Source organism: Colias philodice, chromosome 9 (assembly GCF_061535455.1).
Source record: "Colias philodice isolate Cphi_HAF_F1 chromosome 9, ilColPhil1 Martin Lab GWU primary, whole genome shotgun sequence".
In the NCBI taxonomy this organism is placed as follows: Eukaryota; Metazoa; Arthropoda; class Insecta; order Lepidoptera; family Pieridae; genus Colias; species Colias philodice.
In genome coordinates, this window is record NC_143094.1 from 3,620,571 (window position 1) to 3,635,976 (window position 15,406).

General features: G+C 30.3%; 3 protein-coding genes across 4 annotated transcripts; all 3 read left to right on the top strand.

Moving 5' to 3' along the window:
• The first annotated feature begins 460 nt into the window (after positions 1 to 460).
• LOC149485728 (15-hydroxyprostaglandin dehydrogenase [NAD(+)]-like) lies at positions 461 to 3,875 on the top strand. Its single transcript, XM_089699048.1, has 5 exons — positions 461 to 572; positions 1,374 to 1,610; positions 2,889 to 3,062; positions 3,179 to 3,327; positions 3,602 to 3,875. Exons 1-5 carry the CDS (start codon positions 474 to 476, stop codon positions 3,750 to 3,752), a joined length of 810 nt encoding a protein of 269 aa, XP_089555174.1. The 5' UTR covers positions 461 to 473; the 3' UTR covers positions 3,753 to 3,875.
• A 253-nt stretch (positions 3,876 to 4,128) lies between these two features.
• LOC149485729 (15-hydroxyprostaglandin dehydrogenase [NAD(+)]-like) lies at positions 4,129 to 7,551 on the top strand. 2 transcript variants are annotated; one of them, XM_089699045.1, is made up of 5 exons: positions 4,129 to 4,524; positions 5,800 to 6,036; positions 6,357 to 6,533; positions 6,945 to 7,099; positions 7,396 to 7,551. In XM_089699045.1, exons 1-5 carry the CDS (start codon positions 4,429 to 4,431, stop codon positions 7,541 to 7,543), a joined length of 813 nt encoding a protein of 270 aa, XP_089555171.1. In that variant the 5' UTR covers positions 4,129 to 4,428; the 3' UTR covers positions 7,544 to 7,551. The 2 variants fall into 2 exon arrangements, with proteins under 2 accessions (XP_089555171.1, XP_089555172.1); XM_089699046.1 differs by having other exon boundaries at positions 7,399 to 7,551.
• A 1,982-nt stretch (positions 7,552 to 9,533) lies between these two features.
• LOC149485730 (15-hydroxyprostaglandin dehydrogenase [NAD(+)]-like) lies at positions 9,534 to 12,294 on the top strand. Its single transcript, XM_089699050.1, has 5 exons — positions 9,534 to 9,782; positions 10,017 to 10,250; positions 10,574 to 10,750; positions 11,181 to 11,329; positions 12,074 to 12,294. The coding sequence occupies exons 1-5, from the start codon at positions 9,690 to 9,692 to the stop codon at positions 12,213 to 12,215; spliced, it is 795 nt and encodes a 264-aa protein (XP_089555176.1). The 5' UTR covers positions 9,534 to 9,689; the 3' UTR covers positions 12,216 to 12,294.
• The last annotated feature ends 3,112 nt before the right edge of the window (positions 12,295 to 15,406 follow it).

Consider the following 15,406-nt stretch of genomic DNA (forward strand, 5'->3'; position numbering starts at 1 on the left):
ATAATGATTATTGAATTAGATTAGGTTTAGGATTACCAAGGTATCTATTAGCTATCAAACGACAATAAAGTAGGATTTTTGTTTATAAATAAAATGTGTACAATGCTCATATTTTTTAACGTAGTATTTTTGTTAAAAATAGGATTGTTTTTCTATTTTAATTAAAAAAAAATCTAAGACTTATACCAGAACTGAGTCATGGGGCTACATATTATAATGGGGCTTTCAACTAACAAAAGAATAATTTAAATCAGAATATCACAAATTACACAATATAAAGTTCTGACACAACAAACATGGAAAATACAATTGAAATCAGAACGTCCTCCTTTTTTTGAAGTCGGCTACAGTCACTTATCGTATCGCATCCATTTTATCTAACATTAGATAAATTGTAAAATAAAGATACATTATTCATGGAAAGTCCTGCGTAAATTCATATAGAAGATTTACACTGAGTTTATTGCCGGACCATGACGTGCGATTTGAAAGATAAAGTTGTTTTTCTTACGGGAGGAGCAATTGGAATAGGTGCAGTTTCTGCAAAATTATTTCTTGAAGAAGGAGTGAAGGTAATTATTTTTATTATTAGTTTTTAAGAAGTTTCCGAAATAGTGAGTGACGTGCAAACCACAGACGGATGCCTAAATTCGTCCATCCATTAGTAAGGGACCATAAAAGAGATAGAGAGGGGTGGTGGGTAGAATCTTGTTTGAGGGAAAACCGACACGAGATATGAATTGAAACCGAGAGATACCAATAATTGCAAATCTATTTTTTTTTTAGTTTTTTTTTAATATTTACTATTAAAATTCATGTCATGAAAATTGTCGAAAAAGTATGTTTATTGGACCTCTCCATTTAGATCTTCGATTTGAAAATAATAATATATCTAATATATCTAACCGCTTGCCAGGGCTTTGGCTAGGTGGATCCCAAGTTGATCCATTCTAGAAAATAGTTACGTCAAAGTTGTAGCTTTTAATAGTGAAAGAATTTTCTAAATCGGTCATGTAAGTTTTGAGTCAAATCATTACGTAAACAAAAAAATGAAAACTTTACTCTATTCAGTTTCTTGATGTGTTTTTTAGTTCATGATCGATTTTTTGATCATAATATAAAATGTTGTTATGTTGTAAATCACGTATAATTTTTTTATTTCCTTGATTGAAATTATTGAAATCTTACCTACTAAGTATTCTTCTCAACTTCGTAGGATATTGACAAGATATAAAAAATTATTCAGATCATTTTTTGTCTATACGTTTGTTTCGTCTTCTCTAATTCCATCTCTTTTCCGTTTCATTTTGCTGAAAAGCTTTGATTTTATCACTTATATTTAGATGTTCATTCATATCAAAAATATATTACAGCATGTCGCAATAACAGACATCGATGTAACTGCTGGAAAACAACTGGAACAAGAGCTAAATTCTAAATACCCTGGTCGAGTCTCGTTCATCAAATGTGACGTCACCAACGATGAAGAACTTTTTGCTGCTTACGATCAAGTTCTGAAACAATTCGGTTATATCGACCTTGTTATTAACAATGCGGGTCTGATGAACGATAGCCCTAAAATGTATAAGAAGTCAATTGAAGTGAATGTAGTAAGTATAATTTATTATTATATTTGAACAATCAGTGAGCTTGATGTGCAATGCCTCCACACGTACGCGGATGTATCCGGAGATGACATCTGCCGACGCATCTGCGGACGTGTAGAGGAGGCTTTGTGCGAATGTGTAATTCGCAGAGTATCGAGAATAAAGGTTATAGATAACTTGTCAACTACGCAATCATACAGAAAAAATTATGAGCAAACATTTCGTAAAAATTACAGCGAAAACAACCTATAAATTTAATGTATTAGACGTTTATTTGCTCTGAAGATGAATTTATTAAAGTTACAGCTGAAGGTGATTCGTCAATTTTTAATCTTCAATATCAATCATAAACAACCACAACAAAAATAAATCAGTTCTGACTGGTGCCTCATGAGATTATACAGCATTTTTATTCTACAAAACATTTTACTGCAATTGATTGTTATCAATGTCACAAGTGATGATAAAAATGAAGGATTTGAGTGATATATTTATCGTCAATCGATAAATAATAGTAGCTTTACGTCCTTGAATTGTTTTGTCACGGTTAGATAAACCACTAATTATAAACATCACATTACGGAAGTGAATTTTATTTATTACTAGCGGTCCGCCCCGGCTTCGCCCGTGGTACATATTTACGTTTTCTCTACATAAGAACCATCCTCGTACTTCAAGGAATATAATAGAAAAGAATTATCGAAATCGGTTCAGCCGTTCACACGTGATGCCGTGACAACGCGAAACGGGTGCGGACCCGCCGCCTTTTTATAGCTCCCGCCGCGAAGCGCGTCGAACGCGGCAACTGATACACAAAAATAATCCTTATGGCATGTAATTCACGCGCGATGACTTATAGCGTATTTCATGTATAACTATGGTGTTTCTACACCGATTTACATGATTCTTTTACTATAACCTGCCCAGGAGTATGAAGAATAATTGTGCCAAATTTCGTTAAAATCCGTCGTGTAGTTTTTGTTTCTATAACGAATATACAGACAGACAGACAGACAGACAGACAGACAGACAGACAAAAATTTTACTGATTGCATTTTTGGCATCAGTAGCGATCCCTTATCACCCCTTCATAGTTTTTTTTTAAATATATTTCATGTACAGAATTGGCCTCTCTACAGATTTATTATAAGTATAGATTATACTCCTGATAATATTTCAGGAGCAAAAGAAATAACTGACAAACATAACAGATAGTTACAAAAGTACCTTTAATGAAAGAAATTAATTATTTATTTATGCCCGAAACACCTTCCTTTTCAGACAGCTCTCATAACAAGTACCTTAAAAGCATGGGAGTTTATGCGTAAAGACAAGTCGGGTCGAGGTGGCACTATTGTCAATGTAGCTTCTATAGCGAGCATGATGCAAGATTCCTTCTTGCCTGTATATTATGCCACTAAGAGCGCTGTATTGCAATTCAGTAATTGTATTGGGGTAAGAATAAAAGCAGTTTTAAACGTTTGTTTACCAAAATATTTTCGGTGTGTAATAGGTATTATATACTTCTTGGAAAAATAGTTAAGAAGTTTTCACTATTTTATTTATTTCAGGCTCAAGAGAATTATGAAAAGACAGGTGTTAAAGTAATAACGATATCCTACGGAGCGACAGATACTAGTCTCCTGTCTAAACAAAAACTGCACAGTTTTTCTGATTTGTACCGTATGGAAGAAATCGTCAAAAAATTTACTTCCCAAAGGTACGTTACAAAATATATTATATCCGAGCTCAAATATGCCGACAATAATGAGCATCATCCTCGTATAAAATTAAAGAGACTCAAAAGAGCGGTATAGGCAAAGGTGTAGGTGTAGAAAAGTGGTACGGCCTAGACCTCATGCCTGCGCTCAAAATTTTAGTCTATTTTAAATATTATCTACTCTTTAAAGGCATCCATATAATTATAGGTAATTTTAAAGTGTTAAATAGTCGGATATTTATATATATCATAATAAAAATTGTTACTTTTTCAGTGTTGAGGCAGCAGCCAAAGGCTTAATTGAGACTTGCAAAAGAGGGGAAAGTGGTAGCAGTTGGCTCGTAATAAACGACAAAGCTGCTGAAGACGTCACTCCTATTATCAAAAAAGCCTACTCTATACTATCTGAACCAGTATTTCAGTAATTAAAATATAACGTTACTCGACGAAATGGCGAACTTTATTTTGGTCCAAGATCTTAATAATATTTTCTTTTCTTTTTTTCATCTAGAAGTGGTGTCTGTAGAACAAAAATGCTCAAGACTGTTTATAAACTTATAAAGTATAAATAAATGTGTGATCAAAACAATTTGTTGTTTTTTTATCGTGCCTGTGATTAAAAAAAACCTTGCGCAAGTGTTATTTTTTTTAATTTACATAAATAGGTAGGTAATAATCCAAATTTGATCTAATGTTAGTGGGTTTATAAATATTGTGATAAAAAGCGTACATATAAAATCCGAGAAAGGTTCGAATCGGATCATGAATATTATGGTCACTATACAATATGTAGGTACCTTACAAAAAAGTGTTTGTACAAAACTTATTTCAGAATAAGATAAAATTAAACATGTTGAAAAAATATAACCTGAATATAATATGTAATAATACACAATGGGTATCATTTTATTAAAGCAGCGGTTACATAATATTATGTTTTCACAGGTGTTTTTCTTGTATTACCTTTTATTTCAGAATTATTTAGGTACATGATATACTACAATACTTGAATTACTCTGAGTATTTTCATCAATTGTTTTTGTATATGTTGAACATCAGTAATTGGTATTTGTTCCATTCGATAAGTCTATTGCATTAAATATGAAAAATTTAAGCGGAAAAATAGTATTCATAACTGGTGGGGCAAATGGTATTGGGAAATCAATAGTTCAGGAGTTTTTAAAAGCTGGTGCAAAGGTAAGTGCTTTAAGACTACCATTTTCAACTACCTTTGACTTCGCCATGTCAATACAAAAATATTATAAAAAAAGCGTGTGAGCCGAGCACACGTGTCAGAAGTGAAATTTCTTTGGCAAGATGGAACGATGGATCATGGAACGATTTACCTCCTCCTATCAAAATTCTCTTTTAATAAGTATTTAACAGCATACCTCTTAAATAAACAGAAAAAAAAATTTAAAGATTTTAAAGCACATTGTACCTACCATGTACCTACACACAATATAATATTCCGGTTATGACTTCGATGTATATTTTTATCACACTTATTTATATATATATATATATATATATATATATATTTATTAAATATATGTATTTATTAACACAATATTATGTACTTATATTTATTTAAAAATATATATTACTATTTATTATTTTATTTATTTTATTATTTCCTCTTCTTATATTTATTTATTATATTTAATGCATTAGATTAGATCGTTTCTATAATTAGGTGTCGCTGAAAATCAGCTCTGCAATGAAAGCCTATGCTTTTCATTGTAAAATGCTGAGCGGCAATCCTTTAAGTAGATTGTAAGTACATAAATTGTTAATTTTAATATTGCCTACCTGCTAATAAAGAGTTTATTATTTATTTATTTATTATTTAAGATTCGAAGATACCAACATCGTCGCCTTGCTGCATGACGTCACGGTATTGCTATAACATAGACTATGCTAATAACGCGACCTTGAAAGTTTACTCTCAATGCGTCAGATATTTCACTTCAAAAGTTGTGTGTAAAAAAAAAAAAAAAAAGTTACACAATCAAGGCTTATTTTTTGTTCACCTTATAATGTTAATATGCTCTCGTATACAAATATGAACTCCAAAAACAGTTGGAATTCCTAAAATACATTTCATTAGAATAGTTACTATCTATTATATTCTATTCAAATAATTTCGATTAAAATACATAATTGTATCTTATTGAGGCTCTGGTTCGTTGATTGTCAATATAAGTGTTTTATTGATAATATATTGAATGAATTAGTATATTATGCGATTCATTACTATTATTTCCGATTGAGTGAGATTTTAATGCGCCTACTCGTTGGTATTGGCAATAAAGTAGTTAATTGTAAATTTTCAGATTATTTTATTCATATCACTTAAAAACATTGTTCTGACGCAATACTGAATGTTCTTCATATTATTATATTTTTTAAATTTAATTAAATTACTCAAAAGACAATTTTCTATACAATTCCATGTCATTTTGTTTGTAGGTTGCATTTCTTGATATCGACGAAATTTCTGGAATTGCCTTTGAAACTGAGTTGAAATCAACATTCGGAGAAGATCAAGTAATGTTTATATCAGGTGATGTGACCAATGATGATGATTTATTTGGTGCTTTTGATAAAATTCTCGAAAAATATGGAACTTTGGATGTTCTGGTCAACAATGCTGGCATAGCTGACGAATCACCAGAAATGTACAAAAAGGAAATTGAAATAAATTTTGTGAGTCTATTTTTATGTGAACATTCGTCATTCGTATCCTTTATCAGTTTTTATTACAGCCGATTTCAATAAGCAAGAAAGGTTATCGCAATAAAAATATTTCACATAAAATTATTTAATTATAATTAAAATGCGATATCTAATCCAACCCGTATTAGAATGTCCATTTCAAATTGATATCCAAAACCAATTGTAGAGTCGTATCATTGCATAATAATATGTGATAGTATCTTGATGATTATGTAGAGACTAGAGCAAATAACTTGATTGTAAAGTAACGAAAATATTAATTAAATTAACATTAAGTACCAATTTTTCAGACAGCCACAGTTTCATCAACTCTAAAAGCTTTGGAGATCATGCGTCAGGATTCGGGGGGAAGAGGTGGAACTATCATAAATATCAGCTCTATAACTGCTCTAAAATTAATATCACCGAATTTTTTTATATACGCAGCGACTAAATCGGCAATTCTACATTTTAGTAATTGCATCGGAGTAAGTGTTTGGTACATCCTAGATATATATAGAGGCCGTTTTTTACACTTTTTGATAGCCTATTGATGTGATACATTTTTGATGCTATTTAAACTGAAACCTATGCGGTGTTTGAATAATACACAATATCTAATCAAAATTACATAACAGATTTTTAGATTATTAGATACAATATTTTTTTTTTTATCAATTTAATCATTTAAATAAAGTATCTGCATTAATTAAACGATATTATCGGAATATTATACTAAAACTCTACCCTACTCTACCTATCTACTGTGAAGTTTCTAAATAATAAAAAAATAGGGAATTATTAATTTACAACAACGGGAATAACTTAATAATGATTAAATAATTAAGACTAGGTATATAAAAAATATTTTTACCCAAATGTTTCTTACTTTCTTACAGATGATTCCATATTACCAACGAACTAAAGTGCGAGTAATCACAGTGTGTTTGGGAGGGACTGAATCGGAAATTCACAAGAAAGTGCAAATGTTTGATAATACTATTACAATGGATGAATTAATAGAAAAATATGAAAAATTCGGACCATCGCAAACGTATGTATAAGTATGGGAGCTACTAGTTATTATTCTGTGGTATGGGCATTTACTAAAATTAAATTTCTTTTTGCACGAGAGACCTTCTAAAAAATCTCTATTAAGAATTTACAAAAAAGATCAGGTTGTTTCGCTTTCCACTACTGAAAAATATTGACAGACCGATTGTTTTTCATAGGTTTATCAATTTTCAACTACAATATTCATCCCGAAATTTGTATTTTTCTCACCTAATACTTAGAATTTTGGAACTATGGAAAATGAAAATATTATAATATATTATTTATTAATTCCAGAAGTGACGTGGCAGCGAAGGGTGTTATAGAAAGTTATTTATATGGGGAAAGTGGAAGTACCTGGCTCATAAACAATAGTAAAATAACCGATATTACAGAAAATGTACGAGAGGCTTACAGTTTAATGGGAAAAGACGCTGATGTCTAGAAGTTAATGTACTTACTAGCTTTTCAGCCGCAGCTTCGCCCGCGAAGTCAAGGAAAAACCCGCATAGTTCCCGTTCCCGTGTGATTTTCGGACTAAATTATCATAAGTGTTAATCAAAACTTGGATTATTAATGTAGATAGGTGGACGACCCCAGTCCCCTCTGATAAAAAGTGGTGACGAAGTGGTGACGATTGTATTCTTATATTGTACTAGCGACCCGCCCCGGCTTCGCACGGGTGCAATGCTGATACTAAATACACTACAGAAAAACTTTTATCGTTGTATATAAAAACATAGCGGCCCGGCCGGCCGGTACCGCCGCAAACGCTACGTCCCGCAATTTTAAATCTGTAATATCTTCGAAAATATTCACTTAAATTACTTATACGGTGTAAAGGGCCATATAGATCTATCTATATTAAATGAACAATGTATTCAAGGTATTTGATTGGTTAAGGATTTATGTTGTATTGGTTAAAATTGCATCGAAAATTAGCCATTATTTGTCGTAAAAAGTAAATGACAAAAAAAAGTTATTGTGGGTTATCCATAAGAGATAGACATATACCATCGTGGACTTTTCTGTAGACCTTTTCAATGTGTATAATACTTAGTACATTATTTTGATAAAACTCGTAGGGTTCAGCCTGCGTTTGCAATGTAAGCGGAAAAAATGTAATTTTTTACGACATCACATTAGAAACCTCAAAAATAACAGTACTTCTCCACTATTTAATGGATGTTATTATACATATTATAAACCTTCCTCTTGAATCACTCTATCTATTAAAAAAAACCTCATCAAAATCCGTTGCGTAGTTTCAAAGATTTAAGCGTACAAAGGGACATAGGGACATAGGGACATAGGGACAGGGAAAGCGACTTTGTTTTATACTATGTAGTGATGATGAAGCATCAGAATACAATGCCTTATTTTTTATTACTCTTAAAATATATAAAACCGTGGTTGGCATAAAATTTTAAAAAGTATATAATATTTATATATTTATACCGAAATAAATATAAAAAATATTGACTTTTATTTCTCATACAAGTGCTTTTTGTTCTCTTCCTGATACTTAATAAATATCCATAATATTTACCTGTCGCTCTGGTGGAAAGTTTTTGGGTCACGTTTTAGTATAAAGAAGTTAAGAGGTTAGATACTATCTTAATATTCCACGTGACGTCATGTAAGGAAATTAAAACATTTAAAAAAGTGTTTAAAGAGATAATAAAACATATTCATTTAAATATTTAGAATATTCTAAATAAATATAAACTTTAATTTTATCATTGGGGAAAATTTTGAGCAAAATTGTTTGTAGTAACTACACGTTTATGAACTGTTCGTAGAAAAATAACAATTGCGATTTTTGCGAAATGAATGTAATATAAGTGTAAGTACTATGTTGGAAATGTAAGTAGGTACAGTTGGCACCAAAAATCGATGAGCATTTTCGCACTTTATATGATGGTTCTGTCTTTAGAAGATAGACCAATATTAGAGCTAGATCGTATTCATAATATGATTCAGGCGTTTTACTCATTATAATTATTAATGAGAATGGACAGGAATCTAATCATCGATCCTGAAAATATAAAGGTATCATAAAAAGTTACCTGACTAGTCTTTTATCATCATTAATATAACAGTTGTGAAATGATTGGACTTATGTTATAGGACGTTTTTTGTTTCTCGACATTCCTAAGATTCCTTCATCTTTAGGAATGTCTTAATTCGACTGTTTTTTTTTACTACACAATTCAATTTTTGAATTTGGACTGCTACCACCATCCCCAGGGACGTTGGTCTTCAGTTCAATATTATCACTGTGATCAATTATAAGAAATATGCAAATTTAAATATTCATCAGCTTTTCGTGCTGATAGTACATTAAGGAATAATTGCAGATAAGAAAATTGTGCAAAGATAAAAATTTATCTACTTCAGTAACATATTTTTATTTATAAAATATACATCGTCGCGATACCAGTGAAAATTGTAAATACCGAATAAGAAATATTGTTCCTAAGACTACATAATATATTTTTACATACCATAATAATCCTCAAACGTCGTAAGGACTGTTATAAATAAGAACAGCTGGTTTATATGCAGTTAGTTGAAGTCAATCCTGAATCATGAGTGCAGTTGATAAAGTCGTTATAGTGACAGGAGGTTCTAATGGCATAGGAGCAGAAATTGTAGGACAGTTCCTACAAGGAGGCGCTAAAGTAAGTTATTACACAATTAAATTGTTTTAATTATCGCAATAACGAGCTATTTTGCTCAAAGTGATAAAAATGCATCCAGAGTTACAAAATTAATAACGTTGTATCTCCAAGTGCTCTATTTTATATTCTTCTTTCTATTTACCAATTATTTAGTTTCAATTATGAGAAATTGATTAAAACTTTAAAATTATTTTTTATATTATGTTTTCATTCACTAAAATGTTTCACTTTCAGTATGTTGCTATTTTGGATATAAGCGAAAATGCAGGAAGATCGTTAGAAAACAAATTGAATAAAAAACGTGGTGATAATAGAGCAAAATTCATTAAATGTGATGTTACCAATGATGATGAATTAAAAGCTGCATTCGATGAAGTAATTGCAGACAATGGTTACTTTGATGTAGTTGTAAATAATGCCGGTATTGCTGATGAAACTAAGTATAAAAAGGCAATAGAAATTAACTTGGTAAGTAATTTTTTAAATTATAATAGAAAGTGAAGTATTTGGTCTCAGAAATTGAAGATTTTAATATTTTCGGCCAGAATTTGATACCCATTTTTAAAAGTGGTTAAAAGTTAAAAATTATAGGATAAAAAAATATACCGACCGAATTGAGAACCTTCACCTTTTTACGTTAAGTCGGTTAAAAAGTTATAAAATAGTAAAATACAGAGTGGCGAGGAGATTTTAATTATAATAATCATTCACAATTCCAATGCTTAGAATTTTTTTTAATAACAATTACTTAATTACCTACATAATTCAGCTTACATACTTTTTTATTTTAGACTGCTCTGGTGACATCTACTTTAAAATCAATTGAATTGATGAGGAAAGACAAAGGAGGGAGAGGAGGAACGATCATAAACATTTCTTCAATCGGTGCCTTGAGTTTAACATGCCCAACATTGTTCATATACTGTTCTACGAAGGCAGCAGTTCTTCAGTTCACCACTGCTATGGGGGTAAGTCGTTTTTCTACCTTCTAGGAGTGAAGTTAAAAGTTATCTGTAAACAACAAGAACAACGAAATGTATAGAGGTGAAAGAGTTTTCTTATAAATGTCTAAGAAATCGGTCTATCGACTGGCAGAAGATAAATTTTAAGTTCTCAATCAAACAGCAGATTCTATGGGTCAGTTAGACCACTATTTGCAGATAGTATTATTTATAGCCTAAAGCTAACTTCTTGATATTATATTTGGATTATCTATCAGTGAAAATTAATCTTTGTGTAATTTTAACTCATGTATAATCTAAACACAACATAATACCAAGCAGTTGGGAAACCGGCCATAACCTCTTAGTTATGGCCGGTCTGGTTTCTCATTGTTCTGTGTACATGTCCAAATTTTGCTCTGAATCTATTTTTTTTAAATAAATTTACCTCTTTCAGATGAAGCCATATTACGACAAGACAAATGTTCGTATGATAACTGTTTGCTTTGGAGTTACAAACACTGATATTTTAGGTTCTTTACAAAGTTTTGATCCCATTGTCTCAGAGAGTATGCCTCAATTAGTTCAATCATATCGTATTCAAACGTAAGTATACGGTCATTTAAATCAGTCGTTTATAATAGCAAAATATTATGTTCAAGGTATCAGCTAAACAATATTGTAATTTCTTTATTTGATTAGAGACATGCGTGAATATTTTTTTATTTTACACAAACTTACTAAAACTATAGTGTATGTATAGAATAGTGTTACTACATAATTGTATTAGCATGTCGAAACTTCTAGACAAATGCCATGAAATGCATACAGACATAATAATTTAATCAATAAATATTACGTGGTCCTTTTTAGTCAGCAAACGGCCAGGTGTAATAATATTTATTCAAACTACAAAAATATAACAATGTCGCCAAAATAATCAAAATACTTAGATAGCATACATAGATTTTTGTACAAATTAAAATAAAGGTTATTTATCTGATTATTCATGTTAATTATGATATAATATTATAGATAATAATCAAATCAAATCGTCTTTAGTTAGTGAAATAATTGTATTGTAGAGATAATACTTATACTAGACATTTATACCCAATTGTGCGCTTGGTGCGACACAACAGGCAGAGCAACGAGATATATTTATTGACTGCTCTCGCTCAAGTAAATCGATGCAATTTAATTTTGTTTCAAAATGGTTCTCCAAGATCATTTATCTTCTACAACTTCTATAACAGAAATACTTCAGTCAGTATTAATTGACTTCTGCGATAAATTTTAGCAGAACGCTAGAGACTTCGCTTAATAAAAAATCATGTTTATTTATTACAGACCAGAAGAGGCCGGAAAAGGTCTTGTAGAAGTATACGAGAAGGGTGAATCTGCTAGTGTTTGGTTCATAGGATCATCTGAACCGCCGAGAAATATTACGGAAAATATTCAAACCGCATATAAAACGATGTTGGCGAAATAAACATTTTCAGAATATGACGTCATCATTGCCTCTAATAGCAGGTGGTGGGCAAGGGGCATTTGGAGACGTGCTTATAAACATTATTATAATAAATGTTATTGAATTGAAGTGTTGTTAATTATAATCTTTTGTGTCGCTACAGTTTGCAGACGCGATGCTATCTTTATGACCCTCCTTAGTTGATTGCTTATCGTAGTTAAGTGTATAATATTATGCATGCATGTTGCAGTCGAGTGGGGGTGATTGGGTAATATGGTTACTATTGTAGAATAATAGGTGCGTTTTGATCAGCAGAGTATAATATGAAGCCATTAGTGCCATATTATTATTTCCATAATCCCTCTATTTTAGTTATTAGGTAGGTACTTCACAATAACGCGTGGCCGCGTGGGTCAATTTCTTTTATTCTTTTTTTTTGTAAGCATAAAAACACTTGAGATTAACCATGGAAATTTCAAGGATATTTATTTTGCATATCTATCGAAAATATCAAAATAATCGCAATTTTTTATCAGTATTTTCTTTTATGCAAATTTCTTTTGGATTCCCTATATTCATTTCAAAGAGCATACCTTATTTTTACATTAACAAAGCCAAACACAATACAAGGTTTTGGTAAAATATTTGGTTAAAATAAACAACTTCAACAAGCCAAGTTAATGGCTTTTAAAACTTAAAGTTGTACTTACTCATTATTATCCTCTTATAATATTTTAAATGCAAAAGTTTGTAGATATGTTTGTTTGTTTGTTACTCTTTCACGCAAAAACTGCTGAACGGAGTAAGCCAGTACTTGAATAAAATTGATATACAAAGATTTAGGACCAGTAAATTTTTAATTTTGATAAAGTAACAGAAACTTATCAGACAGACAGATAATTATTTTATCCTTCTGACTACTATTCTCGATTCTTCGTCAATCCTTTCCTTAACAGCTGGAAACGCATTTTTTCGCATCATTATGTCTACAAATGTTGATGGGCGGTGGTCGTGTGTCGTATCAATTACAATATAGGTATATTTAAAATTCAATATACCTTTAAAAATAGAAGTTATCTACTAATATTTAAAAATATTTGTTTTTTTTTCATATTTTATATTTTCAGTAATTACCCCGGGATAATATTATGATAGAACATTTGAATTTAAATTACCTATAAATTATCTTTAATCCTTATGATGTAATTTAATACCATTTTAATCGGTTTTCAGAAATAATGGAATTTTTCGTTGGAGTATTTTTTTTATCTATAGTAGGTATTAGCAGTAGGTACTTTCTCTCTAGGTAGCTTTACAAAATTTTTACCCTGTAGGTACATTATTGTCATATATTTCTCAATTTTGGCACAGGTTTTGATTTTGCAGTTGCTGTAATATAAAGTTTTTAAAATACTTCCAATTAATTAACGCAAGACTTGAATAAATAAAATAAATTCTTGAATTACCTATTTATTTGTCTACTTATAATTCTAAACATTAAACTTCTTAGAAATATAAAAAAAGTAGTAATTTTTATGAATTATTAGATAAGGCCAAATAGGTCAATGGGTATTGTTTTACAAATATGGTATTGAATGAATAGCTGTGATGTCGCAAAATCACGAAACTGAATTTACATCAAGATGAAGGAAAACTTTATAATTAAAATTGAACAACAACATTGGTTTTACTTAATTGTTTTAAATAAGAAATTAAAAATATACAAATAGCTACATCTATACTTATATTATAGCTGTTTGTTTGTTTGAACACGCTAAATAAATAAAAAAATGGGGTCCAAATTGAAAAAAATATTTTTGTGTTGGATAGTTCATAGTTGGATGGTAGATAACTAATCGGAGTGCTTTTTTGGACAGGGATAACAACCCCATTGACAATTTAGCAACTAATTTTATTTGAAACAATATTATTTTCATCCAGTAAACAAAATTATTATGAGCAAAGTCTTACTTGGGATCTAAGTATAATAATGAAAACTACCTGAGTTTATACTTATTGTGAACTAAAACTGACACAGTAGACACATTTCATTGTCGTTTTGTAGTTCAGGAATCACAGAAATCACAAATAAAACTATTTTCACGCCTGTGAATAAAAAACAAGCAAGAAATAACACTTACAAAAATCTAGCGAGTTTAATCAGCCATTCCTAAATGTATTTGTATTATTAGTTTCTTTACAGGAAATTTGAAACTACTGAAAAATAGGAACAAAAAGTAGAAATAAAATAATTCTCAACGTTCGAAACACTGATTTTGATGAGTGATTTTTGGTGGGTGATTATTCTAACTTCAAAGGTTATAAATGCGAAATGTGTTTGTTTGTTTGTCTTGCTTTCAGGGAATAACGTTATACATATGATATATTTTGTGTCTCGTGATAGTTAAGAGGATGGAGGCAAATTTTTACAACCGTGAAACATCGCATTTCTATGGGAATTTTTTCTAACTAAGCGGGGAAGCCGCGGGCGGAAAACTAAAAAAAATATTAATTATATTTCTAAAATTATGACTTAAACACCATATAATTTAGCAAAAAAAAAACAGTTATAGAGAAGAGGGAATTCTTCGTTGTGTTTATTTGACAAGGTTATGCTGTTATAATCAGGAAAGAATTACCAATAGTTCGCAGGAAGAGGATATTAGTACAAACTGCAATCAACTCTAGTCAGGTTTCATGAAAGTGAATTACCGTTATTGTTAGACTATGATAATCGATAATTGCCTTGAATTTTATCTATTAGTATTTTAAAATAGCTGTTATTATATAACAGCAGAAAACTATTAAAGTTTTTATTAATATCGACTTGGGAATTTCAATATTTTACAACCTTTTAAGCATTCTAAAGCTGTATAGAGATGTTTAGGTATATTTCTTTAAATTCCTCATTTAGAAATTTTATTGATTTGACCTGTAGTACCAAAATAGTTTGAACTTTTATTTTATCATCGTAACTATAATTTAGCAGCAGAAGATAATTTTGCATGTTAATTGAACTTAAAATGAATAATGTCATTTCATTTTGATTTTAGTTGTCTTGTCTGTTTATGTCTTGCTTTTTTACCAAAATTTGACGAACGTTTTTTTATTTATTTTAAGACAGAACTAATATAAGTTATCATTTATCATTAAAATACTAGTGTTATTTTAATTTTAATTCCAAAGTCATGTTAACTAGAGCAACTTTATTA